Source organism: Molothrus aeneus, chromosome 1 (genome assembly GCF_037042795.1).
Source record: "Molothrus aeneus isolate 106 chromosome 1, BPBGC_Maene_1.0, whole genome shotgun sequence".
Taxonomy (NCBI): domain Eukaryota; kingdom Metazoa; phylum Chordata; class Aves; order Passeriformes; family Icteridae; genus Molothrus; species Molothrus aeneus.
The window spans coordinates 134060232-134075937 of record NC_089646.1 but is presented as its reverse complement, the minus strand read 5'-3'; the positions used below and the strand labels follow the sequence as shown (position 1 = coordinate 134075937).

Here is a 15706-nt window from a genome sequence, read left to right as displayed (position 1 = left end):
AGTTAACAAAAGCTTCAGAATCTATAACCAAAGACAGTGGCCTCATATTTATGCATTGGAAAGGTATGTAACCGTGAAAGTTAAAAAACTTCACTAGAGTGCTGTTCTTGAACTGCAAGATAAAATCAGGCAAAATAGTTGTTCTTTGTATCTTTTGTGCCTTGTATGTTAATTATATTATCCATGTCTCTGATGCCACATGCATTACAGAAGATGTTCTCTCCTCTTGTTTTCAGGTAACGTGTTTTGAAGATGCCAACCCCTTGGCAAAAATGCTGCAATAAAAAGTCCAGAACTGAGAATGCAAAAGCTGAAATGGACAATATGGCAGAGACAAGTGAAAAAATGCAGATGAAAAAAGAAATCACATTACTAAATGGAGTTTCTTTAATTGTAGGGAACATGATTGGCTCTGGCATATTTGTATCACCCCGAGGTGTTTTAATGTATAGTGCTTCCTATGGACTCTCACTGATCATCTGGGCACTTGGTGGGATTTTTTCCCTGTTTGGAGCTTTGTGTTACGTGGAACTGGGAACATCCATCATAAAATCTGGAGGCAGTTATGCCTATATTCTGGAGGCATTTGGGGCCTTTGTGGCCTTCATTAGACTCTGGTCTTCCTTGCTAATTATCGAACCGACAACTCAGGCAGTGATAGCAATCACATTTGCTAACTATATTGTTCAGCCAATTTTTCCCCACTGTGAGCCGCCGTATGACGCAGTGAGGTTGATTGCAGCTGCGTGTGTATGTAAGTAGTGATTGCCAGAAGTTAAGAACTGTAATTATATGTGGTCAGAGAAGGTTTTTCTAAATTTCTATTTCTTTGCATTCTGTGAAAATAATTATTACCTATCAAAAACATGTTCTTAAGAACTAATAATCTTTTATTCATATGTATTGTGTTTGGAGCTGGTATTACTAGAGGGGAGAGAAGAATTACAACAATTTGGCAGGGAGAAATTGTGACTGCTGATTAAAGGTACATGTATGTCTATGCTTCACTGGCCTAACTGGCTGACAGGACACTGTCACATGCACAGATTAATTTATGAAAATGAAGGCAAGAAGTTCTTTGAGCATGTGTGGTTGTATGCTAGTGACCTTACTATATGGAATGATTTCTAAATTATTTTAATTTTGAGAATTACAAAACCCTTTTTCTTCCTTTCAAAACTGAAGTATAGATTATAGGCAGGTCAAGGAAACAGAAGCAAAGACCAACAAGAATTCTAGATAAGAAAAATCCCACTTTGATCTATGCTTGAGAGCACTCTAGGTGACCATGCTACATTTGTTCTGCTCTCTTCTCCAGCAGCTGGGCTTCATACCTGGTACCAATGCACACCATCACCTTTCCTCATCTATCTCTGTTTTGAATCATGGGATTCATGCAAGAGGGAGAAGTTGCCTGTGTTGCCCTGTGTGTGTGCTAGAGTGAGAGCAGATGGGCACATGGCTCAGCCCCTGGCTGGACCTGCTGCCAGCTGAGGGACAAGCCTGACTGCAGAGAATTTGGGGAAAGGAGGAAACTTCTAAGCCATGAGCACAGAGTAATAGCACACTGGCCTGGTTCAATTCAGTATCTTCTCACAGCATGCAAACTATGTTTGTGCAGCAGTTGTCCTTATTCTGTACTAAAACTAGAGCTTAACTCAGCGGGAAGAAATTTTTGATATACAGGATATAAAGAAATACTATCATTTGCATGTCAATAGCTCTTGTTGAGTTTAATAAAATTTAAATATTATTTAAAAGGAGAAGGAGCTAGTCCTAAAGTTCAAAAATTGATGTGTTTTATCTTACCCACTGTCATGAAAACAGAAAATCATTGTGTAAATTTTAAACCAGGTATTTAATTTTACTGAATCTGGGTGGTCCTGAAGTGGTGAAATTTGATTCAGTTTTACTCCTTGAAAGAGAAGTGGTATATGGATAGATGGGTTTGAAATATGACTTAAGTGATGTTAAACATCCAGGGCTCCTTTCATGCATATTCTATTTCTCTGCAGGTTCCTTAACATTTATTAACTGTGTTAATGTAAAGTGGGGTACCCGTGTACAAGATATTTTCACATATGCCAAAGTCATGGCTCTAATCTTGGTGATATCTGTTGGCCTTTACAAAATTGGCAAAGGTAAGAATCATTTTCATTTACCTAAATTCTATTAAATGAATCATATATGATGATTTTAAAATGCACGTAGGGAGATCTTTAACACTTACATACGAAGTGTTTCTTATTCTGGAAAAAAAAAAAAAGTCTGCCATAGGAAGATCAGATGTATTTTATGGCTTGTTAAGCAATAGGAGATTAATTATTCAGGCCAAGTCCTGTGCTGCTTGGTCTGAATAGCAAATAGCAGCTGAATTAACATCACTTTACTGCTGACTAGTTAAAGTCAGCCTCGGTGTCTAACTCATGCATTACTACAGGACAGGGAAACAGAAACTGCATTGCTCCTCACAGTTCCCCCCACCACCATTCTCCCCCCACCTCACCCCACTGGCACCACCCCCCAGCCACAGCACCCTGCCCAGAAGAGAACCAGGTCAATCATAGGTGGCATTTGTGGGAGGGCATCTTTGTTCCTAGAAACGGAGGAGAAGACTGCAAGAGTGCAGTTCTGTGAATCACTGTGGCATGGTGCTACTGAAAGGCATCACAGGGCAGATGAGCCACCTCCTATCAGCAATGACTGGACTGAACTGAACACACTGCAAAGCTGGAGAGCAGTTTATTCTGGTGCTACCTCAGAGCTTTGCATATAGCAATAGATTTGATTTTATTAATTTGGGCCTCTGGTACAGTGAATTCTCCTCTAGTTCTAGCTCTGCTGCTTAGATTACTAAGGTTTTTACATTTTCATTTTCTTTGAAATTCTTAAATTGCATAGCCTTTATCTTTATTCCATTGAAATAAAGGTGGTTTTCCCTCTCCAGTTTAGGAATTATCTTTTTCTCCTGCTAAATTAGCTGGTAAAACCTAACAAGCATGCTTTCTTTTCCATGTTTGCTGGCCTCCTCCTTTCCTTGGCTGCAGTTGCATCAGGTGTTACACCATAAAGCTACATTAGACTTTAGGAAAGCTTTCTTGTTTAGCCATTACCTCTGCATGTCAGTTGTCACCAGCTGGTTGGAGTCTAAAGGAACGTGGACAACCAAGCCCAGCCCTAAGGGCAGAGAGGTGAAGATTCAGAGAAGAAGCATTGCTTAAGGGTCACAGTTGCATGAAGGAGTAGTTCCCCTCATAAAACTGCTGCAGTTTTGCAAAAGTGTGATTCTGTGATGTCACCTCTGCAGCAGCACCACCCCTGCTTTCAAATTGCCTCCTTCAAAATTGCCTCCCCTCCTGCTCACTGGCGTGCTGCTGGATGCAGGGGCTGCTCCCTCTGGTCCCACATACTGCTCATTTTGTTTCCTCTGCATTGCTCTGTGGGCTCAGGGAGGGTTGAAGCATAAAGGGAACATTATGGTGAGGCACACGAAGTGCTGAGAGCTTTTACTGGTAGTAAAGGTCTCATCTCTGCTTTGTTTAAGCAGAACTGAGCACTTAAGTACGAGAAAGTCTGGGAGGAGGAATGATGTCAATTTCTGGAGGAAGCTGTGATCAGGTCAATGACCCTTTTAAACTCAGCAGCTGTTTTAATGAAAAGAACAGTTATGATGTTTTAGCCCTGCCATATTCTTTCTAATGTGCTTGGATACACTTCTTGTGTTAAAGGTCTGTAAATATAACTGATTCTGAATATGAACTGTCTTTACCAAAAAAACAACCCAAAAACTCTTCTTGAACATTTTGGATTTTTCTTTCTTTTACCTTCCAACCATTTTCTTCTCCAAAGTATGTGTACATCTCATATCTTCTCTTCTTTGGTTCAAACAATCTCCTGCTCTTCGATGACTGAATGGCATTTGTAGTATGTAAAAACTCCTTAGTTGAATCAGTGCTTTCATTTTACAAAAAAAGACTACAAAAAGACATTACCTTCTTTCCTAATTGAAGTTTCAGCATGTTTCTGTCTTCTCTTAATACTTAACCCACTTCAATTTTCATTAGATGGTAGACTTTCCTTCTGCAATCTCAGTAAGGCCTTTCTTCCCCTTTCCAGCACGTCAGTGAAGGCTTGTGCAGTTTCACTAACATTTGGCCTATTTTGCAGCACTCTGCAGGTTGTCATCTCAACCAATGGAACTTAACTAAAGCAGAATTTTGAAAGGAAAAATTTTTCATTTCATCCCTTAGTTTTGGGGAAGCCCCTTGTGGGTCAGAGCATCCCACTGAAAACTAAAGGAGGTCCCCCTCTAGTGGCACTAATTCATCTGGGGAAAATAAAAGCACAGCTGTTAGGAAGAGATATGAGACAGATTCAGGAACTGAAACTGGGTTTGCAAAGCGCCTCATCCTGGCTGACAGGGTACTGCATGCCCTCGGTATGGCTCCCTCCTTCGGTAGGGTCAGCAGTAATGTCAGGAGGGGACTCTGTGAATTCTGGTAGAATTACAAAAGTCACATCCAGATAACAAACATGTGAAAATGTTCTCTTTTCTCCCTGTGCAAGTGTAGCTGTCTGAACATCTGGTTGAAACTCTCTTGTTTGTTAATTAAAAATGTAAGTTGTGCAGTTTTAGATACAGTAATGAAACCTGGCTGCAGTGGGGTGTTATTTCCTTTTGGTTAGCTGGCACTTGAGGTGTAGTGCCCTTCTAAGTTGCAATCCTTGAAATGTAACAGTCAATTGGCACCTGCCATTTGTACAGGGGAAACTGAAAACCTGAGAGCTCCGTTTGAGGGCTCAGCAACAAACCCAGGGATGATTGCCCTGGCTCTCTACTCTGCCCTCTTCTCCTACTCAGGATGGGACACGCTCAACTATGTCACCGAGGAAATGCAGAATCCTGAGAGGTAAACACAGGCTTTCCCTTTGAACCGCTGACAGGTGATGGCAGGACAAGCCACTCTGTTTCTGACTAGCCAAATTATTTTCTCTTCTCAAATGAAGGAGTAAGTAGGAGAACTCTTTCTGATTATTGTGCTCATTTATCACTTATATCACACTAATGAATCATTTACCTTTATATGTGTATTTTACATCTTCCACTTCAGACTACAATTTTTAAAGAAGAAGAACAAATCCCTGCTGGAAGCAAGGAAAGGCAAAGGTGCATCTGGCCCTCTAAAATTCCCTGCATCTCTTCAGTTAGGCAGAATTATTTTTCCAAGACATTTTTTGCCACCAGTAGAGTAAGATTGTGTCAGCTTTGTGGCTTTTATGATGTGATCTTCAGCATTATTGTTTATGGGCAAATATCATCTCCTCCCTTCTGTAGGGATGTCAGCCCTGTGGGAGTTGGCTTGAGTCAGCCACTCAAGCTGATATAGTCCATCTTGTCTTGGGAACATGGATAGGTTATGAGTCAGGGAAAAAATGCCACAATCAAGAAAATACCTAAGTCTGCACTTAAATCTCATTGTTTCAGAGCTCTCTTACATTGCTGCCTATAACAGACAGTGTATTAAATTTACATGTATGAATTTTTTAAGGGTTTTTTTTTTTAACTTGTGACAGACACACAAGCAACAAACTAAGCTTTTTATGGCATTGTTTCACACATGGCTGTGTGTTGTTTTGTAACCCCATGATTCAAAATGATGGATTACAAGACGTGATGGAGGTATCCATTCTGGGAACAATCTTCTATTTAATTATTTCTTTTTTAAATAACATGGAATAATTTTTCTATTTTCCTTTTGCAGGAACTTACCTCTTTCTATTGCAATTTCAATGCCTATTGTAGCTATTATTTACTTATTGACTAATATAGCATACTATGTAGTGTTGGACATATCGGCTCTCCTCACAAGTGATGCGGTGGCTGTGGTAAGTTGTGGAACATAACTCAAACAAAAGACACTACAGGAAAATTTCAGGTAGCATGGCAGCATTTCAGCTTGGCAAACAGCTGAAATACTATCATGTTGGAGGCTGCTTGAAAGATTTTTTTCATGTAACAGTACCAGTATATTAGAAGGTGCATATCAAGAATATATCCAATAAATATGCTCTTGAAAAATTGTCTTTTATACTCTGTAAATCCTGCTCTTAACACTACATCATAGGAAAGATGCTTTTGCCAGGACCAAAGAGCTATAGAATGTCTGGGTTGTTGGAGAACCAGGTTTTTTTGTTATCATTCTAATGTACAGTATGTAATGTTTAATGCTGCACAACCACAGCAATATTTGCAGTGCAGAAGTGTGCACTATAATGTTTTTTTAAAACCTTATCAATATTTTATACAGAAAGAAAATAATAATTCATGGATTACTACAGTTGGGATTTGTCAGAATACTTTAAAGTCAATACATCATCCTTTTTTCCATCACTAAATTAATCTAGGCTTAGATTTTTTTAAAAATATTTTTAATGTATCTGCCAATTTTGTTTTGATGCTGATTAGCTTTTCCCAATTCTAATTTCCTAAGTCATTATTGGGTGCCACCAAAAAGCATGAGCTATGATGCTACATTTGGGATAATGTGTTTTCATGAGAGTTTCTCAGAATTATCCATATTCCTAACATAGTAGGCCTCACCATCATTTTTTTTTTCTGTTACAGACATTTGCAGGTGAAACCCTTAGTCATGCCAAGTGGATAATTCCTATAGCAGTGGCCATGTCTTGCTATAGTGGCTTAAACTCATCAATTATTGCAGCATCTCGGTATGGAATAGAAGATTTAATTTAAATAATTGAAGAGGAATCTATAATCTGCCTCTTTATTAGTTTGGTAATTTTTGCCATGTGAAGTGGTACATTTATGATGGAGGTATTGTCACAATCAGATGTCTTCTCATGATTAGCAACATTTGATAAACTAAAGCCACTTAAGAAGAGAACAGCACTTACAACAGAGTAATAAAAGAATTGTTTCTTTGCTTTGTCAGGAAGCAAAAAGCTCTTCCTGTGGTTGAGTTTCCTTAGTCTTTTTTAGGCTTTTCTATGTTGGAGCCAGGGAAGGACACCTCCCTGTCAGTCTGAGTTTGATTCATGTGAAGTGCTTCACACCAGTCCCTGCTCTCCTGTTCAACGTAAGTGACACCCAGCCTCGTGCCTGGCTGGGCACTTGGGGTTTGCACCTGGGGTAAAACATCTCTGCTCTGCCCTGGACTTCTCACAGACTTCTCCTGCCCTGGAGACATCTTCTGCATATGCCCACAACTTTTAAACTCATTGAGGGCGTGGGAGTGGTGTTATTTTGTTTGATCGAGGGGGTTTTTTTCAGTGGAAAGAGAATGGCTTGATTTGTTCATGTGCTCTCCAAACAATATTAGTGAGAAGTACAATAGCATTGCTGAGACAACAGAGAATGGCTAAAGATGTAATGGTATAGACAAGAGCTGTTTATGTCTCTTATGTGAGCTTTTAAAGTGTCACTGGAGGAGAATATGTCAGGAACATCTCTTCGACCCTGCCATAGGCTGATGTTCTACAACTGTAGTAATAACAGGAATGACAAAGCTCTTAAAATTCAATTTCTACCATTGGATGCCTATAACCCTGTTGACTTTTTTACTGTTGCCACTATACAAATGAGATCTTGTGTTATAGAATTACTGGAAATTCTTTTCATAAATAATCCATGTATTTAAGCATGCATTTTATTTGGTGTCTGCCATTGCTCTGTGTTACATATTGTTTATGAATATCATACTCATCCTGTTTGACATCAAAAAATTTACTAAAAATTATAATCTCATTATAAAGACTCTTCTCACAGGGACTCTGTCTTCACTAGCAAGTTGATTTATACTCTCTCAGTATACAACCATTCACATTTTTCATGTGGAAAGGGGAAGTTTTTCTGCTCATCTGTTAAAATAGACATTGAATTCCTGGTGGTTTAGGTCTTTCTCTGCAGGCAGTATAGCACACCTGCAGGGCACAGAATTTACTCTAATGGTCTCAGTTTATGAGTGGACTTAAATCCTAAGCTCATATAAATAGGCTGAAACAGATCAGTTTATAATTTTACTCTGTCCTTATTTTCACGTTAAAAAGTCTTTGTTTTTTATTGTTTCTAGGGCTTAATGACTTTGCTTTATCTTCTTGTGGAAGATGTTTTCCTCCTTATTAATTACTACTGCTTCAACTACTGGCTCTTTGTGGGTCTATCTATTGCAGGACTAATCTATCTGAGATATACTCAGCCACATAGACCACGACCTGTTAAAGTAAGTAAAAAAGTCAGGAAGAAAGCTCTAAAAGCCACCTAATGCATGTGTTTATATGACCTTTAATATCACAACCATAACAGTACCAGTTATATTATAGATTATTTATTAGCCATAGAAATTCTTTCAAAATACAAGATGAAGGAGCAAAATCCATTAAGAGTCCACAAGAACATCTGTTCTGGAAATTTTGCTGTGATATTGAAATGATACACACCATTTATTCTTCTTTCATTCAGACTTATTATAATTTTTGTTTCAAAACAAGGAATAAAAAAATGTCTGAGGTTTTTAGCCCATTCTGGGAGAACAGCAGACTCAGTAGAGCTGGTGATGGAAGCTCCAGAGAGGTTAACACTCTGATCAAACCTACATGATTTAACAAACACAGTAAAATCCATCCAAAGCCCATAAATGTCCACAATTCTGCCCACACAGAAGTTAGCTTAAATTATCAAATATATTTTGAACGTTCCCTCCCACTGGGTAGTGGTTATAGACAGTAAAGTGCAAGTTTAATGATTGACTTAGAAGAGCATTTGACTATCAGTTAGACAAGGGCGACTGCACAGAAACAAAGTGTGCCTAAAACCTCTTTCTAGTTTTAATCCAGTGATTGTCCAGGAAGCAAGGATGGAAACACACAGCAGGCACACAAAACCTGCACTGCCTCCTGTTTATTGGCTCCGTGACCTGCATTTCGGCTCTGCAGTGATGCAGTAAAAATCAAGAGAATTACAAATTAAAACCCCCCAAATATTTCTTCTTTGTCAATCTCTCTTCCTAACTCCTGCATCATTTTTACAAACACATTTTCTTTCCATTTAAATGTCACATCCTGATTAATTTTTAAAAAGTTCAAACAAAGGCATAAAATATTCTAAGTATCTCCTGCTAGAAACCTTCCTAATTTTCCACAGCAGACTAAATTTTCCTGAAGCATGTTCACACTCAATTTCCAAACTTTCCCACAAAATATGTGGAAGATAAAGATTAAATCTTGCCTTATTGGCAGTTTTGCCTCTGATTCTACTAAGGATTACAGTCAGATTTTACACAAAGACTGTTTAATTCCTGTCAGCATTTGCCAGCTTAGTCAACACCACAACTCCACATACACCATTTCCTCTTCTGAAATGCAGTAGTTGGTTTTCATCAACTTACATTTTTAACCTTTATAAAGAAAAAAAAAAGTATTTACAACAGTAAACTCTCACCAATTTCAGCTGGAATTCAAATGTCAACTCCTGGACCCTTGAGAAGGCTCACTACTAGAGACAGGAAAAATAAAAAGTGAAAAATAAATTCATAAAGAGGTTTTTGAAACCTTCATAGAATCATAAAAAGTCAAGGTTTGGAAGGGACCTTAAAGATCTCCTAGTCCTAACCACCCCTGCCACAGGCAGAGACAATTTCCACCAGACCAGGTTGCTCAAGGATTTGTCCAACCTAGCCTTGAACTACTGCCAGAGTTGGGGTATCCACAACCTCCCTGGGCAACCTGTTCCAGTGTCTCACCACTTTCACAGTGGAGAATTTCTTCTTAATGCCTAACCTAAATTTCTCCTCTTTCAGTTTGTACCCATTATTCCTTATCCTATCACTACAGTTCCTGGTGAAGAATCCCTCTCCAGCTTCCCTGTAGGCACCCTTAAGACACTGGAAGGTTGCTGCGAGGTGCCCATGCAACCTTTTCTTCTCTTGGCTGAACAGCCCCAACTTTCTCAGCCTGCTGTTGTAGGGAAAGTGCTCCAGTCTTCTTATCAGCTTCATGGCCCAACTTTCCTTATTTGTCATATGACATTTGTTAAGTGCCCACAAAAAGGGTTGTAAATCAGTCCTTTAGTTCTACAACATCAAGAATGTAATTGAAGGTCTAGAGAGGTAGTTCCCAACCAAAAATACACGTAACAATTCTCAACTGAAGTTGGAGAGAAAGCTACCCATTACTTATAAGAGATTCTCAGCAGTGTACACAGAAGTTAATAAATTATGCTGACTATAAGCAGTCAAAAAGATTCAGTACATTTATTATTGACATGTCTAACTTTAATCTGCAAAGCCTGAATTTTTACAACAGAGTGTTTGTTGCATCTTTTAATAAATGCTGTATTTTTTTTTGTCTTCACAGCTTAGCCTCTTCTTCCCTATAGTATATTGTTTGTGTTCCCTCTTCCTGATTATAGTGCCTCTCTACAGTGACACAATCAATTCCCTTATTGGGGTTGGTATTGCCCTCTCAGGCATTCCTGCATATTATTTGGGAGTCTATCTGCCAGTTGAAAAACGACCTAAATGTCTACTTTGGCTCTCTGGTAAGCAACATCATGTCCCAATCACCATGTCAAAACCTTGGTCAGAAGAAGGAAAGAATAATTTTTCCTAAAATCCTTATTTATATGAAGTGTGGCTATGCTTTGGTATGTGGCATGTCTGAGATCATCTGCTTTAGCACATGGTCCTGAAAACAAAACCATGCTCACCTGTACAAAACAGGCCAATATGTAGGTGTAATAACTATATTGGCTCAATAAAAGCCACGTGGGATTGTGAATACTAAACCTAATCTTTTTAATACCCTGGAAGGCAGAAATACCAGAGCATCTTTGCTTCACTTTCCATCCAAGAATGGAACAATCCAAATCAGAGGAGTGCACAGATTTTCAAAAACAGTGAAATAATTAATTATTGGTTTGAAGGGTAGTTGCCTGTCCTCAAATTCAGGCAGTCTTGAAAAGCAAATCTTTAATATTTTTATTTATTATACTTTGAATTCAGCTATCAATTCAATGAAAATGTTGATGAAAACCTGATTAAACAAGAATTTCAGTTTAATAATTGCCTTCTTTTGCCTTTAGCTATTTATAACTTATGCCTAATTTTATTGATTAAGGCGTTTCAAGATTTTTCTAATATCTGTGTAGTGTTTTCAAATCCTCAAAATCCAGATGTATGTCTAAGATATATTTAAATTTCTGTCACACATTTTTGCCAGTACAGCTACAACAACGAAGTATGTTCAGATGCTCTTCTACTGTGCTCTGTCAGACCTGGACATAGACGTGGAACCCACAGCAGCTAAGAGTAAATAGAGTTGCCTCAACATTGAGAATTGTGCCTTGACATCTCCTATCTGGAACAATTTTTATCATCTGAAGTTCTCCCCATATGTTCAGTCATACTAGAGTACAAACCACTGTACTGTGCATCAGTTTGCTGTCAGTTAAGTTGTGATGGTTTTATAAAACACTCTGTTTTCCAGGATTTCTTTTTAAAATTCTGTTTGTTAATATTGAGTTATCGTGCAACATGTTGAAACTATAAAGCACTTTGTTGGAAACGATGAAACTTTAACAAGAAAGTTTCACAGATATGTATGTTTGGCAGAAGGCTCTTTGAATGTAGAATCTGAGAATGAAATAGAGATGGAAGCAAGTTTTGATATAGAAGAATAATAGATGTCTAAATTGACAGCTGCTGAGCCAGTCGTTACTGGACAACAAAGAAAGCAAAGGTTAAGTCGAGTTGGAAGGGTGTTTTATGACTAGAGCAAAGGATATGTTGACCACAAACAAAAAGATATTTTTACCAAGCAGAAATAGGTCTTAGGAAAAGCAGAAAGATACCATAAGCAAACAAGCATCCCAATGTGGCAAGTCGAAAAAAGGTCTAAGAATTTTCCACTGCAAGAAAACTGAAAAACAACTTTAAGCTTAAACTGTAACATATTAACTCATGTGATTGGATAGTATTGACCATAATATGGTAATGATAGTAGTTATGATAGGCTATAGGTAATAGTAAAGGTATTAATTGGTAATGTATTAAGATGCTCAGCAAAGAAAAATATATAATGCAATTTAACCAAAACTAAAGGGTCTTTAGGCTTGTCTATAGCTGAAACTGACAGCTGTAAGCATGGCTCTGTCACCCACAACCCAAGACTGCTTTAAAATCTTGTATACAATAAACAGCATTTTGAAGAGCCGCCTGGAGTCCTGCATCTCTCGTCTCAGGCTCTTACAAATGGTGCCCACATTTTAGTAGGCAAACTCGGACTTTTAGCAATAAGAGACCTCCTGGTGAACTCAGAAAGAAGAGCCCAAAGGAGGAACAGGCACCTGAAAGGAAGGTGACCGGAGGCTGGACAGGTGTTGCTGCTGCACAGTACCTGGATCGGAGCTCAACGTACAGCACCTGCTGCAAGGAGGACAGCAGGTGAGCAGCGGGGAGTCAATGGGGCAGAATGTGTCTGCCAATCAGAGAGATGTGTATCAGCATTTAAAATCTCTAATTAAATCCAGTACAAGTAAATTACCAAAACAAGAGCTTAAAAATCTTCTACCATGGACTGAGACCAACTTCCCAAGTGCCGATTCTACAGCTGTTTACCAGAGACCTTTGGGACTCTCCGGGGGTGAAATGATATAATGCTATTTCTCACCACGACAAAACAGCAGCAGATTTACTCCCCACTTGCTGTGTGCTTGTAGAAATCTTTTCCAGGAAACCCCCGCTGCAGTGCCCTTTCCCCCCACCATTCCACCTGAACCCTCCGTGCCACCTCTCCAGCCAAGAGAGGGGGGAGGAGGAAGAGGGAGAAGAAAACACCAGTAAGAGAGGTAGACCAAACTAAAAGTACTCTACCTCGGAGGATGAGAGGGATCCCTTAAATCCAACACCAAATCCTTAAATCCATCACCAATAAACCCCCAAAACCAACCAGATTTGTTTCCAAATAATCCCAGGGCTTCCCCCATGACTGGAGGAGATCTTTTAACCATGTTGCCGCCGCCAGCAGGAAGCCCTGAGGGATCCACCAAATCATCCCCTAGATCTCTTATGCCTGCAGCTTGCAAAGTTTTAGAGAAAATTACTGATGCTCTGCAAAATAGACAAGCACATCGCTATGTTCCAGATAAACCTTTTTTCCTTGCAGTTTTAGGAGAAACACTGAGACTGTATGGCCTCATCTTTCAATGGGACTCCTCTCAAAATGATCTTTTGCTCATAACTGAATGGGTTTTTCTTGCTTACAGGTCACCAAAGACAATCTTTACATCTTTAGAGATGATTTCTCAAATCATCATCAAAGGCAGAGCAAGGCTTCTTTTTATATCAGGTTGCAAATTTACAATCATCTATTTACCTATAATTAAATCCTATTTTGATTGGGCCATGCAAAAGTCAGAAGATTTGTTGTATGCCTTGTTAGATTTTCCAGGTGTTTGCTCCATTCATTATCCAGCACACAAATTGATCAAAGCTAAATTATGCTACAAAGAGAAACCCCTTATCAGGGAAGGACCTTTAGAATCTCTTCACTGATGGGCCAGGACAAACACACAAGGCAGTAGTTACATGGCAAAATAAAAATACTAAATCCTGGGAACAAGATGTTCAAAAAGTCAAAGGTTCTCCTCGGATTGTTGAATTGGCAGCAGTGGTAAGAGCATTTCAGCTCTTTCCAGAGCCTTTTAACCTAGTCACTGATTCAGCATACGTTGCTAACATTGTTAAGAGAATTGAAGGATATGTTTTAAAAGATGTTAGGAACAAAAAATTGTGTCTTTGGCTCACCTGTCTTTATCAAATTTTGTTACACAGAACTAATCCCTATTTTGTTGCCCACATTAGAGCTCACTCTGGTCTCCCAGGATTTATGGCAGAGGGGAATGCACGAGCTGATGCATTGGCATCAGCAGCATGTGGTGAGGGAGCTGCAGGAGACATTAAAGATTCCACTTCAGTGCTTCCTGCAGCTACCTTGCCTAACATTGTTGAACAAGCTAAATTGAGTCATGCCTTTTTTCACCAAAATGCACAGGCACTCAGGTGAGATTTTCACATTTCCCTAGAGCAAGCACAAGCCATTATATGGGCTTGCCCTGACTGCTAGCTTGTCCAACCTATCCCTTCTACAGGAGCCACCAACCCAAGAGGGTTGGAAAGTTTTCAAAAATGGCAAACAGATGTCACAAAGTACCCTTCTTTTGGGAAATTTAAAAATATCCATGGCTCTACTGATACCATTTTCAAAAGCAGTTTTTGCGTCTGTACATATAGGAGAAACAGCTAAGCATGTTTGGCAGCATTTTTCACAAGCATTTTCCTCATTAGGTGTCCCTCAAGAAATCAAAATTGATAATGGTCTTTCATATGCTTCACAAGTATTGGCCACATTTTTAAATAACTGGGGTGTTTGCCGTGCATTTGGTATTCCTTATTCTCCTACAAGCCAGGGAATGGTAGAAAGAGCACATCAAACTCTGAAACACATTTTAGATCAACAGAAAGGGGGGGAGCCCAGGATATACCTCAAAGGAGATTGAATAAAGCTTTGTATGTTTATAACTTTTTGAATAGCTCTGCAGAAGAGCCTGATCCCCCCATTTACAGATATTTCATGAACAACAAAAAAGCAAAACTGAAAGAGTACCCCCCAGTTTTAATTAAAAATCTAGAATCAGGACAAAAAGGACCATATGATCTTATAACATGGGGCAAGGGGTTTGCATGTATTTCTACAGATACAGGACTCAAGTGGCTGCCAGCAAAAAACGTGAAACTGCACCACCCATCAATGCTTTTTGATGCTTCCACACCAGCCAGTGACCCTGCAAGTGGAAGCTGAGAAACTGGCAACCAAACGTGAACTACGCAGAATCACCCAGCGAAAACTGTCTGCCAGAAACAGTTCAAGAAAATAATGGAGTTTTATTATTATTTGTGTGGGTGAATGCAGCTTTTACCCTTTTGTTTTTATTTTTACAGTGAAGCTTTACCTGTAACTCAACCAAAGATGAATGTTTGGGTTTCTTTAGCCAAGTCCGCAGGCTCCGACACCATCTGCTTATCCAACACAGTCCCCTAATAAAACTCTTTCAACTTGTTTGGTTGGAGTGCCTTTCCCAGAAACTTTTGATAATGTCACTTTTAATAAATATCGGCCATATGACAATCATCACATTTCCCCAACTCCCAGCCCGAGACACCAAACTTATATTGGTAATTATAAAGTTGATAAATCTGACATTCAAGAATTAGAATTTTTAGGCTCATTAACTATGGACACTTGTTACTTGTTTCATTTTGTGGGAAAAAACAGCCCTCATCTAAATGTTACTCCTTATCACCCAGTTTATAGTAATATGACTTGGTGTTGTCAAACTAAGCTTCTTACATACGATGAACCTCACACAGATTGTTTAAACAAACTTCCTATTCGATTTCTTAAGGAATTTGGCTCATCTGTGGAGACAGGGCTTGGCAAGGTATTCCCTCAGAACCAGATGGTGGCCCTTGTGCCCTGGGACAACTTACAATAATTGCTCCCAGTGTCAAAAGAGCAATCAAAAAGAAAAATAGAAAAATAAGATCTTCCTTGGGGCATCATTATGACAGCAACTGTGATAGTGAGTTTCACCCTTGGAACTCTGGAAAATCAATTGCTACAAGCATTTTTT

At 39.0% G+C, this 15706-nt stretch overlaps 1 protein-coding gene across 1 annotated transcript; it reads left to right on the top strand.

The window, feature by feature from the left end:
- Window positions 1–252: 252 nt before the first annotated feature.
- LOC136555350 (Y+L amino acid transporter 2-like) lies at window positions 253–12228 on the top strand. The gene is made up of 9 exons (XM_066547937.1): window positions 253–754; window positions 2016–2141; window positions 4766–4910; window positions 5763–5886; window positions 6626–6729; window positions 7001–7097; window positions 8091–8240; window positions 10372–10555; window positions 11241–12228. The coding sequence occupies exons 1-9, from the start codon at window positions 253–255 to the stop codon at window positions 11330–11332; spliced, it is 1524 nt and encodes a 507-aa protein (XP_066404034.1). The 3' UTR covers window positions 11333–12228.
- Window positions 12229–15706: the final 3478 nt, after the last annotated feature.